This window comes from Polypterus senegalus, chromosome 6, assembly GCF_016835505.1.
Source record: "Polypterus senegalus isolate Bchr_013 chromosome 6, ASM1683550v1, whole genome shotgun sequence".
Taxonomy (NCBI): Eukaryota; Metazoa; Chordata; class Cladistia; order Polypteriformes; family Polypteridae; genus Polypterus; species Polypterus senegalus.
In genome coordinates, this window is record NC_053159.1 from 103,494,066 (window position 1) to 103,518,912 (window position 24,847).

The following is a 24,847-nucleotide window of genomic DNA, read 5'->3' on the forward strand; positions in this document are numbered from 1 at the left end:
ATTTTCATGATGAAATGCATTAAAGCATGTATTAATCATATGGGGGCACGGTGGCGTGGAGGTTGCACTACTGCCTCGCAGTAAGGGGGTCCGGGTGTTCCCTGCCTTGAATTTGCATGTTTTTCTGGTTTACTCGGCGTGCTTCAGTTTCCTTTCAAAGTCAGGTACGATGTCGGGTTTTGTTAATGCTAAATTGACCCTGCTAGTGTGTGTGTGTGTGTGTGTCCTCATATTCACCCTGCGATGAGCTGGCGCCCTGTTCAGGATTTGTTCCTGCCTCATACACGATGCTTGCTGGGATGGGCGCAGCCCTGAATGGATGACATAATTAAACATGTATAACTAAGATTTTTTTAAAGTTCTGAACACTCCGTGGTCTAACTTTATAACTAGTTTTAATTTCACAAAGACGTTTATTGTGTGGTGATTGATTAGGTGAAGAAAGAAAAAGGAAGGATAGGTGCTGAGGGTTTGGTACGTCAGATGGAGACAGCACGCATGCAATAAAGAAAGCCCACTCAGAAGAACATCCATTGAATTCTGTGTTCGTGTCTCTAAACACCAGATCACAAACCCAACATTTACACAATATTTAAGTTAAACCTGTGCGATACCCATTCATACATCCAGTTTTTTGGAGCCTCGTCACACCTGCCATAATGTTCTCTACACTGAACATACACCTGGGGACCCCTTACTGCGAGGGAGCAGCACTACCGCCACACTATCGTGCATGTTTAATACACGCTTTAATGTATTTCATCATGAAAATGATATCAAGTATTTATCTTAGCATTCTAAATTTTCACAGAGCAGGAATATCCTGAAGTGAATGGATTCTGTGTGGTGATCGCTGCCTGCGCCACCTCTTAGTGCAGAGGCAGTCAGTTTAAGAAGCGCGTACTGATTAACAACTGGGTTGGGGGAACACTTAACACAAAGCATCTAATGTGCTATATTAACTTATGACGGGGTTTGAGAAAATCTAGTAAATTAAACATTGATTTTAGGATGAAGTTTAGTTTACAACATTCTACTTTAATGACAATAAACTATGAGAATAAAGTGGAAATGTTGACTTTAATCTCAGCATAAATGGCAAGAATAATGTGGAAATATCGAGAATAAAGTTAACATGTCAACGTTATTCTCGACATATAGTTTTTTTTTTCTTCACTGTGTCCATATTTTATTTTCTTCACTGTGGCCCTAATACGCTTGCATTGGGCTATACCACAAATAGCATTATAAATGCAAGTTGCAGTTTTATTATTAATGTACTGTATATAGCTTAGCTTGAAGCAGGTCCATATTAATGCCATTTGCCTTAATGATGGTTCACTTGATAAAGATGTCATCACCAAGTTGCACTTGTTTTATTTTATTTTTATTTGATGAATACTGTGTAATGCACCTGGGTTTGAAGTCTTGAAGTAATAGTATTGTTACTGGAAGTTGCACTATTAATTATTTTATTGTTATTATTGTTATTATTTATTAGTTTAAATATTATGCAGTTTAAAGTCACTTTAACATGTCAGTGGATTGTTAACAAGAACAGAAAGTGTACTTATTTACAAAAAATATTTACTATTTATTCCTTTTCTAAGACATGTTCAGTGTAATACAACTTTTGACAAGCACCTCTGGATATTTTCCTAAGTCTAAATGCCTCTTTGGATGGTTGAAAATATGTTGAATAATTTTAGTTTAAGTTGTTTGCAAAATTTGCTCAATAAAAAGGCTCTATATTTTGACTTTAACTGTCATGCAATGTGATTTCTTCTCTTCATTAGTGCCACCCCGTTGAAAAATATCACTTTATGGGACCATGGAAACCTGTATTAATACATGTGTGCACATTAAAATATTTTTTGTACAATGTACAATTCTGACAGTGGAATAGGTTATTCTTAGCCAGTCAATTGCAGTAATTGCAATGGAAAATGTGGTTAACATCCACTCATGCATAGGAAAAAAATACCGTTGAATACTGTGAAACCGGTATAATTTTGAAAAATACCATGATATAGAATTTTGGTCAAACCGCCCAGCACAAGTTTAAACCAATATTTATTTCTGGATACTGAATAGAAAATACCAGTGAATTAATTTAGTATGCATGGCAAGATAAATCAGGTAGTCCATTGTAATCACATCATACTTTATATATCCTTAAATGATTCAATAATTTTTTTTTTATTTTAAGGTACTGCCTTTAAAATGGTCATACTTTAAAACTGAGCAGTGAGGGGCAGACATTTATACCATTCAATGAATATATGATGCCATTACCTTATACTATTGTTAAAGTACAAAAACATTGTTTTCTCATCAAATAAAGGGTATTTAAAATTTTTGTTCTATTTACAAATATTGTTAATTATATATTCATAAGTTGGTCTCGTCCGATGCGGGAGATGGACGTCTGAAGTGGAGCTCCGCTAGCAGTGGTGCTATTTTTCATATTATTTGCTTATTATTCTGAGATATCCTGTATTTATTCGACCCGAGAGGGACCGCTACAGTATATGTAAACACATATAAACATGGCCAACAAGAAGGAAAGAACGAAAGAATCGAAGACTAAAGCTACATCCAAGCTGCGATCAGCAAGCCCTAGTTCGAGATACGGCCTGTCAGAGACAGACCTGGATCAGATGGGCGAAAGTACAGACTCCTCGGGACCACGGTCCGCTACATCGTCGCCGGCTGAGAGCGAAAAGGGGAGCGAAGGTGCGATCGTGAGTGCAGATGTGGATAGCTCGCCGAATGGAGAGGATTACCTGAAACTGGAAAAGGCCGGGAGGTCCGCGGCTTCAGTTACGCAATTACGCGGGACTGGAGCAGCGGGGACACCGGCTTCAGCAGAGTCTGCTGCTTCATCTACGGCACAAGAAGGCACATTTGAGCTATCTGAACTGAAAGTGTTGCTCGCTGAGCTCACGCAAGATATAAAGGAAAGCGAGAAGGCTAATGAGAAAGCAACGGCAAAGGCACTTGAGAGACTGAAACAGGAATTAAAACAGGAGATGAAACAGGCCAATGAATGTCTGCGACAGGAAATCCAACAGGCAAATGAAAGGCTGCGACAGGAATTCCAACAGGCAAATGAAAGGCTGCGTCAAGAGGTCCAACTTGAACCGACAGGTGCTGGGCAAAATTGAAGAGCGCATTGAGAAAAACTCGGCTAAACTGAGCACGCTTGCTGATCAATTGGAGCATCTTAGTGAGACATTCACGAATCGGATCGAAATAGCGAACATCTAGCTTCCAGTGCCGAGGAAAGAGCAGTAAATGCCAGTTCGGAATGTAAAAAACTCGGAGAAAAACTTGGAGACAGACTGGCTGCTTTAGAAGATGGCAGTAGAAGGTATAATGTCAGAATTGAAGGCCTGCCGGAGAATCGAGAAAGTTTAAACCCTGTGAAATTCGCAACTGAACTTTTTTCTAAAATAATCGGGGGCGACTTTAAAGCAGAATCTGAGATAGCAGCGGCTTACGCGCGTCGGATCAAACACCGTCAGACCCGACCAAGATCTTTTATAGTTCGTTTTGAGCGATTATCATTTAAGTTAGAGGTGATGGAACTCCTCAGAAAAAAGGAAAATATTATATATGAAAATTGCCACATTCGCGTCTTCCCTGACTTCTCTCCAGCAACAGCTATTAAGCGCAGCCTTCTATAATATTAAACAGCGGCTACGGCAAGCCAATGTCAAATCGGCCTCCTGTATCCGGCAAAACTGAAAGTGGAATGGCAGGGTCATTTCTATGTTTTCGCTAGCAAGGAGGAGGCAGAAAATGAGTTAAGAAAGCTGATCCGGGACTATTCTGATACATAATTGTGAGTCATGGCGGTAAATGATAAAGCTAGGATTAATAATCTACTGTCTGATCTATTTGTTTTAAAATACGGGTTTTTATCAGCATATATTCTCATATTCTTATTATTACTTACTATTATTATTATTACTTACTTATTACTTATTATTACTTAGTATTACTAGGGCTAAATGTTTATGTTTTATTGTGCTTAATTACGTTTTCCTCCTCTTTTTTCTTTTCTAATTATTTCATGTGTACCCTAAATGAGACTGTTCAATATCATACCCTTGGTTTACTGTTATTGCTATTACTGCATTAAGACTTGTTATGCTTGTTTTGGACACATCTTTAACACCATCACCTGGGTTTATTATCTGGGGATATCATCTTAATGCACTAAAATTGCTGAAGATTATATGTATGTGTATGTGTATGTATATGTGTGTATATATGTGTGTATGTATATATATATATATATATATATATATATATATATATATATATGTATATATATATATATATATATTAAGTGCAAAATTCTTTTTCTTTTTTTTTCTTTTCCTCTTTTAAAGACTATATTGGTAACAGATATCTCTATCTTTTAACCTTAAAGCGCCACTGCATGGGGGCTTGATGTGCTTTGGGCGTGCTCTGTCTCTGGGTATGTCAGAGGACTGGGACTGCATGAAGTGGGTTTTAGCCTCACCTGGGGAGGCAAAAAGGGAGGGTGGGGGTTAAGGGGAAGAGAAAGAGAGCAGGCTTGATCTATATCTAATCTATCATCTCAATCTTTATAATTATAACTATCAACGTAATAATAAGCTGCATGGCAACAACTCTTGGGGAATAGGAAATTAAGACCTAAACTATCTCACTTCCAGTTAAGACTATAAATGACATCAAAAACTCAGAATCAGTGTCTCCATGATGGGACAGTTAACCGTAAGCTGGAATGTTAAAGGCCTGAATCACGAATTAAAGAGAAAGAAAGTACTTTCTCACCTAACAGGTCTAAATGCTAAAATAGTATTTTTACAGGAAACCCACTTACTAAGTAAGGATCAGTTCCGGCTGCAAAAGGACTGGACTGGCCAAATGTTCCATTCTAGTTTTACAAAGAAAACTAGAGGGGTGGGAATTCTCATACATAGAACAGTACCATTTGTAGCATCAGATGTAGTATTGGATCCTGAAGGGAGATATGTGATGGTCATGGGAGACTTATCTAACTGTAAAATGATTTTGATAAATGTTTATGCACCTAATGTTGATGATAAGGAATTTATACAAAATTTATTTGCATCCATTCCCAATCTGAACACTCATAAACTTATAATGGCTGGGGACTTTAATTGTGTTCTAAATCCACTTTTAGATAAGACTTCCTCCACAGGGGAACGCAACTAACACCGCAAAGATAATTACAAAGTTTATAACTGATCACAACTTATCAGATCCCTGGAGGTTTTTAAACCCAAATTCAAGAACATATTCTTTCTACTCACCAGTACATCATTGCTACTCAAGGATTGATTACTTCTTTATAGATAATAACTTCTTGCCTAAGATTAAATCTTGTAAATACGATGCTATTGTTATTTCAGACCATGCTCCGATGATCTTGGAGCTGAAATTACTAAGCCCCATACACTCACCCCAGAGATGGCCTCAATCCGCTTCTATTAGCTGACGAGAATTGTACTGAATTTATATCCAAACAAATTGAATTCTTTCTAGAGACAAATACATCCCCTGAGATCTCTGCAGGAATACTCTGGGAAACTCTTAAGGCCTTCTTAAGAGGACAGATTATCTCATATCTTTCCCACAGAAATAAATCCGAAGCGAAGAAAGTAGCAGAGATAAAAAGTGAAATTACTAAAATAGATGAAGAACATGCCAGACTACCAAGCGAGACTCTACATAAGAGGAGGCAGGCTCTACATTCAGAATTAAACCTCTTGACAACTAAAGAAACCGAACAACTAATTTACAAATCCAGACATCATTATTATGAACATGGAGAGAAAGCTAATAAGCTTTTAGCGCAACAAATTCACAAGCAAGATGTATGCAACGCAATCTCGTAATTACTAACACGAATGGAGATAAAATCATCGAACACAAAAATATAATGTACACTTTTAGAGACTACTATAAATCCCTATATACTACTGAGTTTAAAGAAGACAATATACAATCTAATGCATTTCTGGATAAATTACAGATACCACAAATTGGCGCTTTTAGTGTGGAGGAACTCGATAAACCTCTGTCATTATCAGAATTACTGGATGCTATAAAGTCACTCCAAGGTGGAAAAGCAGCAGGCCCTGACGGCTACCCTGCAGAGTTTTACAAGAAATTCTCCGCTCAGCTAGCTCCCTGCCTATTAGCAACATTTACAGAAGCCAGAGATAACCAATCTCTTCCACAAACCTTTCGCCAAGCACTAATCACTGTCTTTCCAAAACAAAATAAGGACTTATTACAATGTGCATCATACAGACCAATTTCACTTCTGAATAACGACGTTAAAATACTCTCTAAAATCATAGCTAGAAGGATGGAGAAAGTGCTCCCTCGTAATATCACAAGACCAAACTGGATTTATTAGGGGCCGACACTTATCTTCAAATCTTGACGCCTGTTTAATGTAATATACTCACCAACTAAATCAAACACCCCAGAAATATTATTATCATTGGATGCAGAAAAAGCATTCGACATGATTGAATGGAAATACCTTTTACTATTTTGGAGAAGTTTGGGTTTGGCCCGAACATTTGTGCATGGATTAAATTACTGTATACTAACCCAGAAGCTTCAGTTTGCATCAATAACATTTGCTCAGACTACTTTAAACTAGAGCGTGGCACAAGACAAGGATGCCCTTTGTCACCACTGCTGTTTGCAATTGCCATTGAACCACTGGCAATACATTGTCGAAATACTGATCAGATAAAGGGGATTAGCAGAGAAGGACTGGAACAGAAAATCTCATTATATGCAGATGACATGGTACTGTATATATCGGACCCAGAAAATTCTGTGCCTGCAGTCTTAGCAGCACTCACAGAATTTCAAAAGCTCTCTGGTCTCAGAATTAATCTGAATAAAAGTGTACTCTTTCCGGTGAATTCGCAAGCATATAATATTAGATTAGACACCCTTCCTTTTATCATTGCAGAACAGTTTAAATACCTCGGGTAAACATCACAAGTAAACATAAAGCTCTTTATCAACAAAATTTATGTCTGCATGGAAAAAATTAAACAAGACTTGCATAGATGGTCAACCCTTCATCTCACACTAGCTGGAAGAATTAACACTGTTAAGATGAATATTCTTCCTAAGCTCCTTTTTATTTCAAAACATACCAATATACATTAATAAATCGTTCTTTAAGCAATTAGATTCAACAATAACCTCATTTATTTGGAATTCTAAACATCCACGCATCAAAAGAGCGACCCTACAAAGACAAAAGGCAGAAGGTGGCATGGCTCTACCTAACTTCCAGTTTTATTACTGGCGCAAATATACAGTCGATAAGAACCTGGACACAAATAGAAGAACATACACAGGCATGGACCGCAATAGAAGTAAAATCCTGCAGTACTTCTTTGTATTCCTGCTCTGTGCTCCAATAAACACACGTTATCGGCAATACACTAATAACCCAATTGTGCTCCACTCACTTAGAATCTGGAACCAATGTAGAAAGCATTTTAAGACGGAGAAGCTTCTTTCTGTGGCACCCTGCAAAAGAACCACCTCTTTCAACCCTCACAAACATATGCAGTTTTAATATCTGGAAAAATTTGGAATTAACTTGCTTAGAGATCTTTATATAGACAACGTCTTTGCATCCTATGAACAATTACAGTTCCAAATTTAACATTCCAGCTACAAATTTCTTTCACTATCTTCAAATCAGGAACTTTGTTAAACAGAACCTTCCAGATTTTCCTCATCTTGCACCCTCATCCACGCTGGAAAAATTATTGCTCAATTTCAAGGAGTTAGACTCCATCTCTACAATATATAAAATCCTTTTACAATCCCTTCCTTTCAAAGATCCAAGAGGACACTGGGAAAATGACCTCTCAATTAATATATCAGAAAAGGAGTGGAAAGTAGCAATGCAGAGAATTCACTCAAGCTCCATATGCAAAGCATACAATTATACAACTCAAAATTATATATCGAGCACATCTGTCTCGACTAAAACTCTCCAAAATGTTTCCAGGGCATGATCCAACCTGCGAGCGTTGCAACCAAGCCCCAGCCTCACTGGGTCACATGTTCTGGGCCTGCACCAAATTAACATTATTCTGGACAAAAATTTTTAATTACCTCTCAGACAGTCTTGGACTCACAATCCCTCCTAACCCATTAACAGCTGTGTTTGGGGTTCTTCCAGAGGGTCTTAAAGTGGAGAAAGACAAACAAATTGTGATTGCATTCACTACACTGTTGGCACGCAGACTTATTCTGATAAACTGGAAGAACCCAAACTCTCCTCTTTAAGTCAGTGGGAAACTGATGTGTTATATTATTTAAAATTGGAAAAAATCAAATACTCAGTTAGAGGATCTGTGCAGACTTTTTCAAAACATGGCAGGATCTAATCAGTAATATTTTGAAATGAGTTTATAAAGCACAGAGAATTTGTTGATTTAGGTATTTTTTACAAGCCTTAAATTTTACACCATTTGGCTTGCTCTCTCTCTCAAGGGTGGGGATCGATCTGTTCTTAGCATAATTCTTTTTTTTTTTGTAAAAACTTGATTACTATGTATTGATTATAATAAAATTAATAAATAAAAAAAAAAAATTATATATTCATAAACAAAACCATTGAATACATTCAGAGCATTTGTTCATAAGAGTGCTAATAACAACATGATAATAACACTACAAAAATTAATTGCAACACATACTTAATGATCTTTATCTTACTTAGATTTACATTTAACATTTTTGAATGTGTGTGTGATGCAAATTAATGAGTAGCTGGATGAGTGTGTCCAGGAGTGTAGAATGGGGTGTGTCTGTTAAAGTGTGTGAGAGGTATGTGTTGCCAGGGGTGTTGGTATGGGAGGGGGTCTCTGTTATGGCTGAGTCTGGCCCAATGAGTATTTTGTACTGTGAAAATTTGTCCCCAGGTCAAATCTATTTGATGAACATGATGCATATATTTAATAATACTGAGGACGGTAAGTTATTTTCCTATGTTACCATAACATATGCTGTTTGTCTTACATTCTGAACTTTCATCCCATGACATGATAGAGTAACAAGTTTGCTATTATATTACCCACACACCATTTACTACGATCTAAAACACATGGTAAACAGTCTTCATATAAAATTATATGGCTTTAAACAGGCATAAAAATATACAGTGTCTGACTTCATAGTGGACAATTAAGGACTTAAGTAAGAAACTGCTAAAGAAAAAAGAAGATGAATAATGGGTAAAAAGTGCTTATGAAAACATTACAGCAATGGTTAAAAATAATATTTTAAATGTCAAAAGTCATTTAGAGAGGAATATTGCAGAAAACATTACAGTTGATTTAAATACACTGTTCCAGGATTTTGAGAGTAAAAGCATGGTTAACATGTTTATGAAGTGCATTAAGAACAGAAAGTGTAAAATAAAATATACACAAAAAGAAATTGCAAATGCACTCAATTAATATTATCACACTTTTTTACAGGTGAAGAAGCAAAAAATTTTCAATAAGCTATAGGGATTATTAAGGAGGTACTCAGCAGTAGGAATACTGTAGACAGAGGGGTGCTACTTGGATTGAAAGTCTACAATCAGATAAATTAACTAGGTAATAAAAGGTGGAATAAGTTACTAAGCAGTGGAATAGACAAAAGTAAAATCACAACTTTAAAATCTCAAGTTGACAATATCATAAAACCTTCAGCTAAACAGGTATTGCCAAGTTATGATGATTTTTTCAAATTTGTCTTTTGTTCTCATTAACTCCTTCCATCCACCCATTTTCTAACCACCTTAGTAGGTTCTATGATTGCTATAAGTATGGATAAAAATAAAACATTTCTTTTATAAAATTACTGTCTAAAAAGGACCAATTGAAAACTAGATTATGTTTCATTTATGGGCCTTACAGAAGTAAATTTGTTTTAGGTAGGCGGTCTGTTTCAGCAAAATACAGGAGTTTATGGTCTAAAATAAGGCTTATTTTGCCTTTAGTCAAAAATATTATTACAGGGAGAAGTCAAGAATTACTTGTAATTGTAATACTCTGCTAATGTGCCTTTTTGTTTTAGTCTATTTCATTTTCTTAAGAAGTTCTGCACAGCTAACCTTGGGGAAGCAGAAGAGTGCAAAGGATAAACATTCTGCTAAATAAAAGAGATAATTACATGAACTGTGACCAGAAATCTTGAGATTGGTTCAATATATTTGAAATTCAATTTTTTATTTAGATGCATCTTACTTGAAGATGCTAATTCACAGATAATCTGTTTATTTGCAGTTGGTCAAAACTAATGCTGAGTAAATGTGCTACATGTAAGTCACATACTTGAAAAGGAGCAATTTCATCAAGAGTTACAGTTGAATTAGGCAATCCTATAATGGTTGTAGCCTTCAGGTGACAAGTCAAGTCAAGTTGGGGAGCCTGGTTGGCAACCCCCCTGGCAGACACGCAGTCCAGTTCCACCCTCCGGAAATGACCTTCTATCAGCCGCAGCCAGGTGTTACTTGGGCAACCCTTTGGACTGGCCCAGCCACTTGGGTCCCCAACAATGAGAACTCTATGAGCTGGATCACCCTCAGGGAATTGTGCCACATGGCCATAGTGCCGTAACTGAATCTCCCTCACAATGCAAGTAATGTGCCTCATTTAGGACTCCATGAGCAACCGCTCATTTGACACAAAGTCAAACCAACGGTACTCAAGGGTTCTCCGGAGAGACACAGTACCAAAGTAGTCCAGTCTTAGTCTCAGGTCACTGGATAGCATCAATGTACTAATATACTAATACTTTAAAAGATCAAGTTATGTTTGTTTAGTAAGCACACTGTTTCATTCCTAACACTAATTTTGACATGATTTGATTTTCAATATATTACACGTACCCACCCTAATAAGAGCAGCCGATCTTAGAGGCAATAGCAGTCATAGACACTCTTCTGATTCTAAGCTGGATGCTCGGTAATCAACAGAACCTATAAAACTGACACTCTTTTTACCCTAACCAAATTCTTTGTAATGCAAAAGAAAATCAGATTATCTCAAGTGAGGGTTACATTGTACAACAGTACTGGAAAATAACTGAAAACCCAAATTTTAAAAGGTTATGGTACCAGCATTTTAGGATTTCTGGTGCAAGAAGTAAATGTCAGTTTTCCTCTCAATATGTCAACTTTCTCCCTTTCCCAAACCATTCTCTCGACAACCAGTAGTGTATATTAATTCACAGGAGACCCCAACCCATTATTGCTCCAGTGTAATTGAGACTTAACAGGGTTCCAAACCCATGTCTCATGTCAATTGCCCGCTTCATGTCTTTATGATATTCAAGGTAGACTGGTGTAAGACAGGTTTGGAGGTATGAGTTATTTACTTCATTATCATTTTAGTACCGGTATTGATGTCCGAAAATTGGTATCAATACCAAAGTCAGATTTTTAGTACCGATCTAGCACTAACTAAAGCACATTATTTGAAAATATAATCAAGGACATTTTTCTTGTAATGACCATTATCCAATGTATAAATCTCAAGATGGATGGATAGATATGTCCAGTATACAAAGCCACACCATTGCACCAGTCTCTGACAAAATTTGCACACCTCCCTTATTTGATCAGGGGAAGACTGTAAAGGTTTGACCTCAGGGGTACCTTTGCTTTTTTCCCCCTCTTTTTACTACAGTTCACCAGAACAGACTGACTGTAGATGAGTTCCTTACCTAAAATTTTAACTTTAGGGATACCTTTTTTATTTAACTACAGTATAGTGTGAATGACAGAGCTACCTGGTAGCTCATTACAAGTGAAACACCAGAACAGACTGAAGGCTATTAACTGTGCAATAGCAAGTATTGCTTCTAGTAACATCTAAGAGGTAACTTCCAATGAAACAAAAATAATTTTTTTGTATATTTTTAACAAGGCACCTTCTCTACCTTTTCATTAAATTAATGACATATGTAAGTAAAAACATTTGGAAAAACTATGTGGCAAAATCTGTATTAAATCTGAGGCAAATCATTTCAGAGCCAATCATGCCAGATTGGACTGTACTAATGAGGGAATGGTGGCTTTATGACAAGTGAGCCACATGGCATTGAGCGGATGCCAAGTACTTCTCATTCTGATCTGTGGGCCATGACTTTCATTTCAAATACTACTGTAGCTGCTATATTTTAAAAACCTAACAAATTTAATTATGAGTTTGTAAATCTGCTATTAACTTTGCTGGTTATTTTTTTTGTCCTTACAGTTAGCATTTCCTTCTTTCAAGTAATATTCAGGAGTCTCATGATCCCATGAGATATGTCACTGTTTTACTTTTGCCTTAATACTAAATATAGCTGGATGTAAATTACGAAGCATACCAGGAAGTAGTTGGTGGCAGAACATAAAAGCCCATTTTGGCTACAAGGCCACCAACTTTACAGTCAGTAAGAAAGTTTTGCAAGGCCTCAACTGATGAGAGAAAAAGCAGACAGAGTGTACACAGTGCATCTGGTGAGCAAGGGGTGTTTTATGTAACATGGTGGGTAAGTGGAACAGTCACTTCACAAGAATGATACAGCTCTATTTTGTATTGGTGGGCATTTGGGACAATAGTTTGTAAAATAATTTACCCTTTTGTACCATTTTGTTACCATTTCTTTACAATAAATACCTCCTTTGTTTCTTAAGGTGTCTGTGTTCCTTATCTGGGTTTAGAGATAAGTTGATATTATAAATATAAAAGCAGCAAATCTACAATAGATACAATGCTTTCCTATGAGAAACAGTGCTTGTTCCTTTGGCTTTTGCTGGGTTCAGCGGGGGAAACAAGGAGCAACCACCCCTGCTATATACCTCTTTTAATAAAGTTTGATATTCCCAGAAAAGATTATTTATTCTGTTACCGTTTTGTATACCTTTTTTATATATATATCATATTTTATTAAAATACTAGGTTACTAGACAAGCCCACACCTAATTTTGTAGTCATTCTAAGTGTGTGTTCAGACGAACGTGTGTGTGTGTGTGTGTGTATTCATTTAATCTATTTATTTACTTACTTATGTACAAATTTATGTATGTATGTACAGTATTTATTTATTTAAAGAGTTTTTGTAAAAAGTCAAATTTCCTTCTGGGGACAAATAAAGGTCTGTCTAATATTTCACCATTACACTCCTTTGGTACAAACTGTGTATATTTGTTTAACAAAAGCAGGGATACCTCAGTAATTTCTTCCCAAGTCTACATTACTTGTTGGGGTATGGGTAACTTCTTATTTACACCTGAGGGACTTTGCATCTTATTTACTCGTAACAGATGTTGCAATGGATAGAAGCAAGACTGCACTCATACAATAATGCTGCTAACCAATGAACAGACTAGTGGATTTTGTTATTTCTTTTATTTGTAAAGATGATGAGATAAGAAGTACAGAAAAAGTGTGTTGCATTGTTTTATAATCTTTGAGTAAGCTGGTAGTTTCTTAATGTTATCTATGTGATAGCTTTAAAGGTGCTGGCTAATGATAGTAATTATAAATCTAGTGTTTGCCAATGTCACTTTGCAAAGCTCACATTCTGTTGTGTCAACAGTCCATTTGGAATTTTCATTATGCAGTAGAAACCTGAAATCTTGCCAAACAAATAATCCAAATCATGCTTAATCAAACTTGTCTGCAAGAGCCATTTGCCATATGACACTCTTGCTGCTGCCGTGTATGTATTGAATTTTGTATGTCCTAAATATAAGCAAATATCTATATATAACAGTTTAGTTGGGAGTAATAAAAAGAAATTTAACTTGCTCTACAGAAAGAGCAATTTTTCTGTGCTGATTTATTTATTTTGCTCTGTAAGACTGCTTGGCTCTGTAATAGGCCGTTACATTTGGATTTATTGTGGAAGCAGGATGTGACACAACATGTTAATCAGGTTCATTCTCTATATACTATATATTTATTAACACTAGAATTACCAGAGCCTACAAAAAAAACTTGTAGATCCATCCCACCTTAAATCGCTTCTTAAATCCATTCACACCTCTCCGACAGCGTCTTTTGTCATCTAAATCTGCTGATAAAGACAAGCTGCAAACAGCTGGCTATTCCATCCACCCACCAACTTAGAACGTGAACGAACTTCTCCCAGCTCATGCCTTGATTGATTATCTGGGAGTGAAGTGGGAGTTTTAGAGTGGAAATCATAGAACGTTATTTGGAACACACGCATTTCATGTTTGTTCCGTTTCTACAGTAATATGTGTAAATGCATTGTTAAAACAGAAACTTTTTCATATTTTAGTAATATATGTTACAAAATGTAGGCATAAAATATATAATATATGTGAAGCCTGAAGTCCAAACATCAAAGAAACACTTTCACAAAAGGTTCAAGAATGATACAATAGCTTCCGTGGCATACTGTTAAGATTTGCTGACTCTGAATGCAATAGGCCTGCTGTGCCTCAGAGACCCGAGTTCGATTCCCCACTAGGGAGAAAATGTTATTTTTTTTTTCTTTTTAACCTTTGCCGCTCTTCCTGCCTGCCTGAACTCCCTGTCTATCGATATTGTAATAACAGTAATTTTATTATTATATAGCAGCTTCCCTGTCTGCCTATCATATTGTGCCTTTCCTTCCTATCTATCTATATATCTATCCCCTCAGCTGTTTTTTTATATATCTATTATACAGTGCCTATAGGGTGCCAAACAGGCAATTACAATGATTTTCAGAATATATAAAGTCATTCCTGAATATATAAAGTCAGAGTTAGAATATATAAAGTCATTACCGAATATATAAAGTCAGCGTCGGAATATATAACCTCATTCCTGAATATATAAAGTCAATATAAGTGAATATAAGTCAGATTATATTGATATTGATTGAAACGACTTAGGCACATTTTTAGTAAACTCAAGGAGTTCCTAATACAACATAATGAAATGACATCTTCAGAAAAATATTTTTAAAAAATCCACTGTTCAGTTAATTCCTTCAAAATGATGCATGTGCCTGGCATTTTTAACACTATATTTATTTATTCTTTTTGTATGCTCGCATTTTTGGATGAACCTCACAAGCACAATCGACTTTGAGTGGCTTCTATCGAAGTTTACCTTTCATTAGAACGAGTGACATGACAAGCATGGAAATTTTATATATTTGGGAATATTTTTATATATTCCAATGCTGACTTTATATATTCAAAAACGAGTTTATATATTCCGACGCTGACTTTATATAATCAGGCTTTGACGTTATATATAATCGGGAATGATTATATAGAGAGACAGACAGGCAGAGAAGTCATTAGATATATAAATAAACAGGGAAGGCACATGAAAAAGGTACTGAAAGAAAAAAGATCAACTGCTGCACTGAATAAGCTCACGCACTCTATTATGTTGAGCCTCTCTATGCAGTGCATCCGGAAAGTATTCACATCGCATCACTTTTTCCACATTTTGTTATATTACAGCCTTATTCCAAAATGGATTACATTCATTTTTTTCCTCAGAATTCTACACACAACACCCCATAATGACAAAGTGAAAAAAGTTTACTTGTGGTTTTTTCAAATTTATTAAAAATAAAAAAACTGAGAAATCACATGTACATAAGTATTCAAAGCCTTTGCTCAATACTTTGTTGATGCACCTTTGGCAGCAATTACAGCCTCAAGTCTTTTTGAATATGATGCCACAAGCTTGGCACACCTATCCTTGGCCAGTTTCGCCCATTCCTCTTTGCAGCACCTCTCAACCTCCATCAGGTTCAATGGGAAGCATCGGTGCACAGCCCTTTTAAGATCGCTCTAGAGATGTTCAATTGGATTCAGGTCTGGGCTCTGGCTGGGCCACTCAAGGACATTCACAGAGTTGTCCTGAAGCCACTCCTTTGATATTTTGACTGTGTGCTTAGGGTCGTTGTCCTGCTGAAAGATGAACCGTCACCCCAGTCAAGGTCAAGAGCGCTCTGGAGCAGGTTTTTATCCAGGATGTCTCTGTACATTGCTGCAGTCATCTTTCCCTTTATCTTGACTAGTCTCCCAGTTCCTGCCGCTGAAAAACATCCCCACAGCATGATGCTGCCACCACCATGCTTCACTGTAGAGATGGTATTTGCCTGGTGATGAGCAGTGCCTGGTTTCTTCCAAACGGGATGCCTGGCATTCACACCAAAGAGTTCAATCTTTGTCTCATCAGACCAGAGAATTTTGTTTTGTCATGGCTTGAGAGTCCTTCAGGTGCCTTTTGGCAAACTCCAGGCGGGCTGCCATGTGCCTTTTACTAAGGAGTGGCTTCCATCTGGCCACTCTACCATACAGGCCTGATTGGTGGATTGCTGCCGAGATGGTTGTCCTTCTGGAATGTTCTCCTCTCTACACAGAAGACCTCTGGAGCTCTGACAGAGTGACCAGCGGGTTCTTGGTCACCTCTCTGACTAAGGCCCTTCTCCCCCGATCGCTCAGTTTAGATGGCTGGTCAACTCTAGGAAGGTGGTTTCGAACTTCTTCCACTTACGGATTATTGAGGCCACTGTGTTCATTGGGACCTTTAAAACGGCTGAAATTTTTCTGTAACTTTCCCCAGATTTGTGTCTCGAGACAATCCTGTCTCGGAGGTCTACAGACAATTACTTTGACTTCATGCTTGGTTTGTGCTCTGATATGAACTGTCAACTGTGGGACCTTATATAGGTGTGTGTGCCTTTCCAAATCATGTCCAATCAACACAGTGTACAATCCACAGGTGGACTCCAATTAAGCTGCAGAAACATCTCAAGGATGATCAGGGGAAACAGGATCCACCTGAGCTCAATTTTGAGCTTCATGGCAAAGGCTGTGAATACTTGTGTACATGTGCTTTCTTAGTTTTATTTATTTTTAATAAATTTGCAAAAACCTCAAGTAAACTTTTTTTACATTGTCATTATGGGGTGTTGTGTGTAGAATTCTGAGGAAAAAAATGAATGTAATCCATTTTGGAATAAGGCTGTAACATAACAAAATGTGGAAAAAGTGATGCGCTGTGAATACTTTCCGGATGTACTGTATATTCATATAAAAACTAATGCAAAAAATTCCAGCTTTTCCCTGTAATAATATGTGTGCAATATGAAGCACAATAGAATTATTGTTCAAAACTTCACACATTCACTTTTCCAAAGGGAAAGGCGCTATATAAATAAAATGTATCATTATTATTATTATTATTTTATTAAAGGTAAACTTCATTATATTCCACTTCTGAATTGAAACAGGAACATATTTTTTGTCCCTAGTTAATAGTGTATATAATATTAAGGAATTAATAATTAGTAAATAAAAAAGGCAATTTCCATTTCGGTCGTTTAATACACAAGAACTATACAGTAAAAAAATAAGACTATACAAGAATATCTACTAAACATCCAGATGATACAATTAAGGTGACAAAAGCATTTCAGGGGAAACCATTAGCATTAGATAAAGAGCATAATCACTTTCCAAAACAGAAAGCAGTCAACACAGATAATTCAGACGCATAGTATGCATTCAAAGTCTGAATCCTATCTTTAGCTTAATCCATTTCTTTTCTGAATGGCTTGCTCAAGATGCAGTTGCAGGATACTGTAATTAAGAATTTTACTGTACTTTATACAGTATATGTGATAACATATTTGAATTTGAATTCCAAAGCAGTGGTTATCTACTTTGACTACTACAAAATTATGTCTGGATACTCTTCTCTAAATTGAAAAGTTAAGAACTTCTTTTTCACTCTTGAATGACCTACGCTGCTCTAAGAAAAAGTTAGGATCTATAGCTTTTCTTCTTTACTACTTGCTGATGCGTTACTATTTTGGGGGCATTATGCTAACAGTCATATTTAAGTATTTCATCGTCAATTCTCTTCCAATTCTATATTTTCTTTTGTGATATGAAAGTTGAATTTCATAGTTTACAGCAACAAGATCTAAAAGTATTGCATTTATTGTATTGATGCTATCAGAAGCCAACACAATAGCCTAAAATATTACAAAAATAAATTCAAGCCACAAGATGAAGGAATAAATATAATAATTCCACTGTACACATACTTGTTTGCAGACACTTCATCAATGCGATTTCCCAGCTGGGACTCATGAGATTTGCTCCGGGTGATTATGGAGAGATCAGGCAGGAGGTGCATGATTTTCCGTGAAGGGGGTGGTGGAGTACGTGGAGTCTTCAACTTGTTCTTCCTCTTCAAAGGAGGGGTAGCAGGAGGTGTAATGGTAATAGCATGTGGGGTTACTCTGTAGCTTAGGTGTGGTGAGGATGGAAATGGATCTGGTAGATTATCCATGTAAATGTATGGGCCCTGGTTTGAGGGAGCCAAGCAGTCCGAGGAGGTAATAGCAGATACAGAAATTGAGCGAGGTTGGCTGCAAGATTTCCTTTCTAATGGAGAAGGGCTATAAGGATACATTGCTGCGGAAGACCAAAGAAGCTGATCCGCTGAAGTAATAATATTGTTGTCTCTCTTTAAATCTAATGAGGGCGATTGGTTAATCTCTTCTCTAAGATCCCCGCCTGAAACATAAAAGAAAATGTGCTAAACACTTCAAATACAAAACATACAGATAAAATGAATGCCAATAAATTAATGCATCTATCAATTTTACAGACATTTTTATTTAATTTCATTGAGGCTCTTTAGCATATTTGAGCCTTGCCTGGCAACACTGCAAGTAAATCAGGAACCAAATCTTCAGAGGATTTTAAATATCAAGTGGCACCCACATCCATATTAACTAATATAAGACCAATTTGCATTGCCCCTTTATGCCATGGTTTCTTCCAAAGTGCCCATATGACATTGTACTTTTTGCTGTTAAAAGATAGGAAAACATGACTGTTAGCTTTTAAGTGCCACAGTAATAACGCACAACCACAGAAGTTCAAAAATGCAAAACTAACCTAAGGTGCTATCAGATCTTGCCAGTCATGTAGAAAATAAACCTTTTATGGTCTCTTCAGTTAGGGAGTGAAACAGATTCATAGATATACGTATACTGCTCAAAAAATTTAAGGAGCACTTAATCATCACAGTATAACACCAAGTCAATTAAGCTTCAGGGACATCAATCTGCCCAGTTAGGAAGCATAAGCATTTGTAGATCAACTTCACCTGCTTTGGTGGAAATGAAAGTGACAACAGGTGCACTGGAGAGGCAACAGCAAGAAAACCTCCAAAAAGGCAAAGGTTTTGCTGGTATTGGCCACAGACAATTGCTCTCTTTTTATCATTCCTGACTGCAAATTAAAGTGACCATTGTACTGGAGAGGCAACATGGACATTTACCAGTGTTTAACAACTTATAAATACTGTTTTAAATACATTGTTTTTATATGAAGGTTTATTTATTATAAAAACAACAAGCTAATGTTCTAAATTTGCCCTGTGACAACAGACATTAATACAGTCCCAAGAACTACAAATACATATTTGCATTTATTCATACAAAATGTTAATTCATTCTAGTCTCAATTACTATTTAACGGCCCTACTACAGATTCAATCTCAAAAAGAATCAATCAAAGGTAAGTACCAATATGAATGCTCCCAATTGTACAGTGAAGACTGCTGAGATGCTTGAAATTCATTTCCACAATTTAAACAAAGAAAAAAATGATTTAATTGAGACTAAATGAATCAACGGTTTCTGTTGTTAGGTGCAATAAACTGACTCATTTTGTCATAGATATAAAATTTCACCTTTAGCTTCAGGCAGATAATAAATTGCAATAACATTTTTTGCATTTTGAAACATAAAATACAATATATATTGTATTTAAGATCTTATCATGATTCTAGTATAAACATATTACATCAAGGGATCCAAGGAAATTCACATTCCTTATAAGCAAACAAGCATAAAACAATAATTAAGAAAAAGAGACTTAATAGGAGCAAGGTTCATCCACATTCTAAATAAATGCATTTGTTTATGAATGCTTGAAAGTGCTCCTTTTCTGTAACATTCGTTTTAAATTTACAGAAATATTTTGGCTAGTATGACAAAATGCTCCTACTATTAAACTGTGCATGTATTAGCAACTGCTCCTGCTTTACGGCTAACATTAGTTTATTGCCTCAGTTGTGTTGCAGCTGTCATTTGCAATAAATACTTTACATTTTCCACATAATATGAAATGGTAGTGCTTTTGCACTATTTTTCAGTAAATAGTTCCAAGAGGAAATAGCAGGATTTATTCTAAAAAATAAATTTTTATTAAACATAAAAAGTCATAAGTGCTTAACATCATCACTGTTGTTAAAGGTTCCTTGGTGGCACATTTCTAAAGTTTTGTAGACACTGTTTAGTAACAGGAAACAGCAGAACTAAACAATGCTTGCTATTGCCATTTACCAGCCTATTTGGTAGTAAGTAGCTGGGGAGTAAATTACCACCTACCTGACTCACTGACCCTCTTTAAACAAGAAAGGGCACTATTTAGCCGTGAGCACTCTTCAGCACTCAAACCAAACTCTCTCATGGTCTCTGTGACTTGTGGCCCAGACATCTGCAGCAGAGCATCCAGAGATAGCTTTGCAGGGACAGCCTGAGGAATAAGATTAAAATACTTTCATGGAGACTTTCCAGCAGTTTAATGAGATTGTCTTCATTTGCACTTTATTTACTTTATGAGAGCTTAACAAACACTAACATAAGCAGCACACACTACTAATTTAGAGAACCATATAAACCAGAAAGCAATTGTACTGGTATATGAACAAAGGGGTTTTAAAAGTTCATTTTAGAAGCATGCAAACTTCTCAAACAGTTGCTTAAAATAATATAAACATAATAATATGTACAGTGGAACCTCGGTTCACGAATGTCTCGGAACACGTACAAATCAGTTTACGACCAAAAAGTTCGCCAAACTTTTGCATCTGTTCACGACCACAGACTTGGTATATAAACAAACCAGTTTCCCTTTTGGTTTGTGCACGCGATGATTTCCGCACGTGTTCAGTCACTCACTGTGCATTCCCTGTGCAGCGAGAGAGAGAGAGAGAGAGAGAGAGAGTGAGGAGAGTGAGGTGCGCGCGCTTGCGCACACACACACACACACACACACACACACACACGCGAGAGAGATGGCTAGACGCATAAGGCGGAGAAGGCAGTTAAAGAATGGACCAGGCTTGTTTTTAAAGAGACAGATCCGAGCATTGTTTTAACCTCGTTGTATTTAATGAAGACTTTTTTCTTTTGGATTTGTTTGTAGCATGCATTGTTGCAATGTTACTTTTCTTGGTGGTTTATTAAATTACGGATTTTTCAAATGTTATTTTTTTTCCGTGCTTAAAACTCATTAAAAAAACAACTGTTTTTAGCGAGCGGTTCGTAGCGCTATAGTGCGAACTGTTGCAGTGTTAAGTTTTCTCTGTTGTTCAAGGTTTTCTCAGTGTTATTCAATGTTTTTACATTTAATTTACTATTACGCTGTGCATTCTATGGTATATTTAACTATATTTGTGCTTAAACATCTTTAAAAAATATATATATTTACATATAGTTCGTACAGTTTGGAACAGATTAATTGTATTTACATACAATCCTATGGGGGAAAATTACTTCGGTTTACGACCAGAGTTTAGAAATGAATTATTGTCGTGAACCGAGGTTCCACTGTACATATATGTACATATGTATATATATCTATATATATATAGTATATATATATATATATATATTATCATATATATATATAGTATATATATAGTTATATATATAGTATATATATATATATATATAGTATATATATGTATAGTATATATATATATATATAGTATATATATATATATATAATATATATATATATATAGTATATATATATATATATATATATATATATATATATATATATATAATATATATATATATATATATATATATATATATATGTATATATAGTATATATATATATAATAGTATATATATATATATGTATATATAGTATATATATATATATATATATATATATATATATATATATATATATATATATATATATAGTGGACAGGAGGTTCAAGGGAGCGAGAGTGCCCCCTATCGTTTATAATATATATATAGAATTAATTAATATAGATTATATAGAATATATATATTATTAATAATAGAATATAGAATATATATATTATTAATATAGAATTAAAGGAACACTTTTTAATCAGAGTATAGCATAAAGTCAATGAAACTTATGGGATATTAATCTGGTCAGTTAAGTAGCAGAGGGGTTGTTAATCAGTTTCAGCTGCTGTGGTGTTAATGAAATTAACAACAGATGCACTAGAGGGGCAACAATGAGATGACCCCCAAAACAGGAATGGTTTAACAGGTGGAGGCCACTGACATTTTTCCCTCCTCATCTTTTCTGACTGTTTCTTCACTAGTTTTGCATTTGGCTACAGTCAGTGTCACTACTGGTAGCATGAGGCATACCTGGACCCTACAGAGGTTGCACAGGTAGTCCAACTTCTCCAGGATGGCACATCAATACGTGTCATTGCCAGAAGGTTTGCTGTGTCTCCCTGCACAGTCTCAAGGGCATGGAGGAGATTCTAGGAGACAAGCAGTTACTCTAGGAGAGCTGGAGAGGGCCATAGAAGGTCCATAACCCATCAGCAGGACCAGTATCTGCTCCTTTGGGCAAGGAGGAACAGGATGAGCACTGCCAGAGCCCTACAAAATGACCTCCAGCAGGCCACTGGTGTGAATGTCTCTGACCAAACAACCAGAAAGACTTCATGAGGGTGACCCAAGGGCCCCATGTCCTCTAATGGGCCCTGAGCTCACTGCCCAGCAGCATGCAGCTCGATTGGCATTCGCCATAGAATACCAGAATTGGCAGATGCACCACTGGTGCCCTGTGCTTTTACAGATGAGAGCAGGTTCACCCTGAGCACGTGACAGAAGTGAAAGGGTCTGGAGAAGCCATGGAGAACATTATGCTGCCTGTAACATCATTCAGCATGAGCAGTTTGGTGGTGGGTTAATGATTGTCTGGGGAGGCATATCCATGGAGGGTCACACAGACCGCTACAGGCTTGACAAAGGCACCTTGGCTGCCATTAGGTATCAGGATGAAATCCTTGGACCCATTGTCAGACCCTATGCTGGTACAGTGGCTCCTGGTGCACGACAATTCCTGGCCTCATGTGGTGAGAGTATGCAGGCAGTTCCTGGAGGATGAAGGAATTGATACCATTGACTGGCCACCACACTTTCCTGACCTAAATCCAATAGAACACCTCTGGGACATTATGTTTTGGTCCATCCAATGCCACCAGGTTGCACCTCAGACTGTCCAGGAGCTCAGTGATGCCCTGGGCCAGATCTGGGAGGAGATCCCCCACAACACCATCTGTCATCTCATTAGAAGCATGCACCGATATTGTCAGGCATGTATACAAGAACACAGGGGCCATACAAAGTGCTATGTACAATTTTGAGTTGCTGTAATTAAATTTTGGCAAAATGGACTAGCCTGCCACATAATTTTTTCACTCTGATTTTTGGGCGTCTTTGAATTCAGGGCTCTGTAGGTTGATCATTTTCATTTCCATCAAACGATGTGGCATCCTTTCGCTCCTAACACATTACCCAGTCTATATCAGTATAGATATCCAGGAGGATTTCTTTTTCCCATTGAGATCTGATGTGTTTTCAAAGTGTTCCTTTAATTTTTGAGCATTTTTATATATATATATATATATACACACACACATAAACACTATATATATATATATATATATATATATATATATATATATATATATATATATATATATATATATATATATATATATATATATATATATATATATATATATATATATATATATATATATATATATATATATATATATATATATATATATATATATACACACACACATATCCATACATATATACATATGCCTTGGGGACTTGTGACCTCAGCAATTCCGCCACACAAGGAAATGCTGGAGGGAAGATTTATAAGGACACCCGGAGAGCTGCCGGCACTTCCGCCACGCTGGGGCGTGGCCAAGAGGGGAATGCCAGGAATCACCTGGAGCTCATCCGGGAGACTATAAAAGGGGCCGTCTCCCTTCATTCAGGGCTAGAGTCGGGTGGAAGACGGACAAGGCAAGAGAATGTGGAGGTGGCCCGAAGAGAGGCATTTTGTGGCCAGGACTGAGTGTTGGGGTTTGTGCACTGTATTCTGGGTCTGAGTGACCATATTATTTGTAAATAATTGTAAATAAACACATGTGGTGGTGAAGAACAACATGTCCGCCTGTGTGTGTCTGGGTTGGCTCCACAATACATATACATACACACACATATATACACACACACATTAGGGCTGGGCAATTAATCGAAAAGTAATCGAAATCGACATTCAGAACCTATAATCGGTCAAATTTTTCCAGGTCGATTATTTCAATTACTTTCCCTTTAAAAACACTACCGCGTGTGGAGTCACGTGACCCCGCTCCGTTACGTTACTCCGCCAACATGTCGAGCATGGAGAGCTTAAACACTGACACAACTGAGCAACAAGAGCAGCTTGTACCAAAGAAAAACGCAGTCTCTGTCATTTGGACACATGTTCGCTTCAGTAAGGATGACATCGAACAAAATTAAGTCAGATGTAGACAATGTAGAAAAACAGTTTCGACACCCAAAGGTAACACCACCAATTTGTTTCAACACTTGAAGCACAATCACGTTACTGAATATGAACAGTGCATGG

The 24,847-nt window shown here is 36.6% G+C and overlaps 1 protein-coding gene across 2 annotated transcripts in view; it reads right to left on the reverse strand.

The window, feature by feature from the left end:
• LOC120531347 (kinase suppressor of Ras 1-like) overlaps nt 1-24,847 on the reverse strand; it is a 205,869-nt gene that overhangs the window by 66,036 nt on the left and 114,986 nt on the right. For both annotated transcript variants that reach the window (XM_039756660.1, XM_039756661.1), the window contains exons 3-4: nt 20,512-20,659; nt 18,151-18,625 (exon numbers count right to left, since the gene is read on the reverse strand). In XM_039756660.1, coding sequence (XP_039612594.1) covers nt 18,151-18,625; nt 20,512-20,659 — 623 coding nt within the window. The remainder of the gene's footprint in view (nt 1-18,150; nt 18,626-20,511; nt 20,660-24,847) is intronic.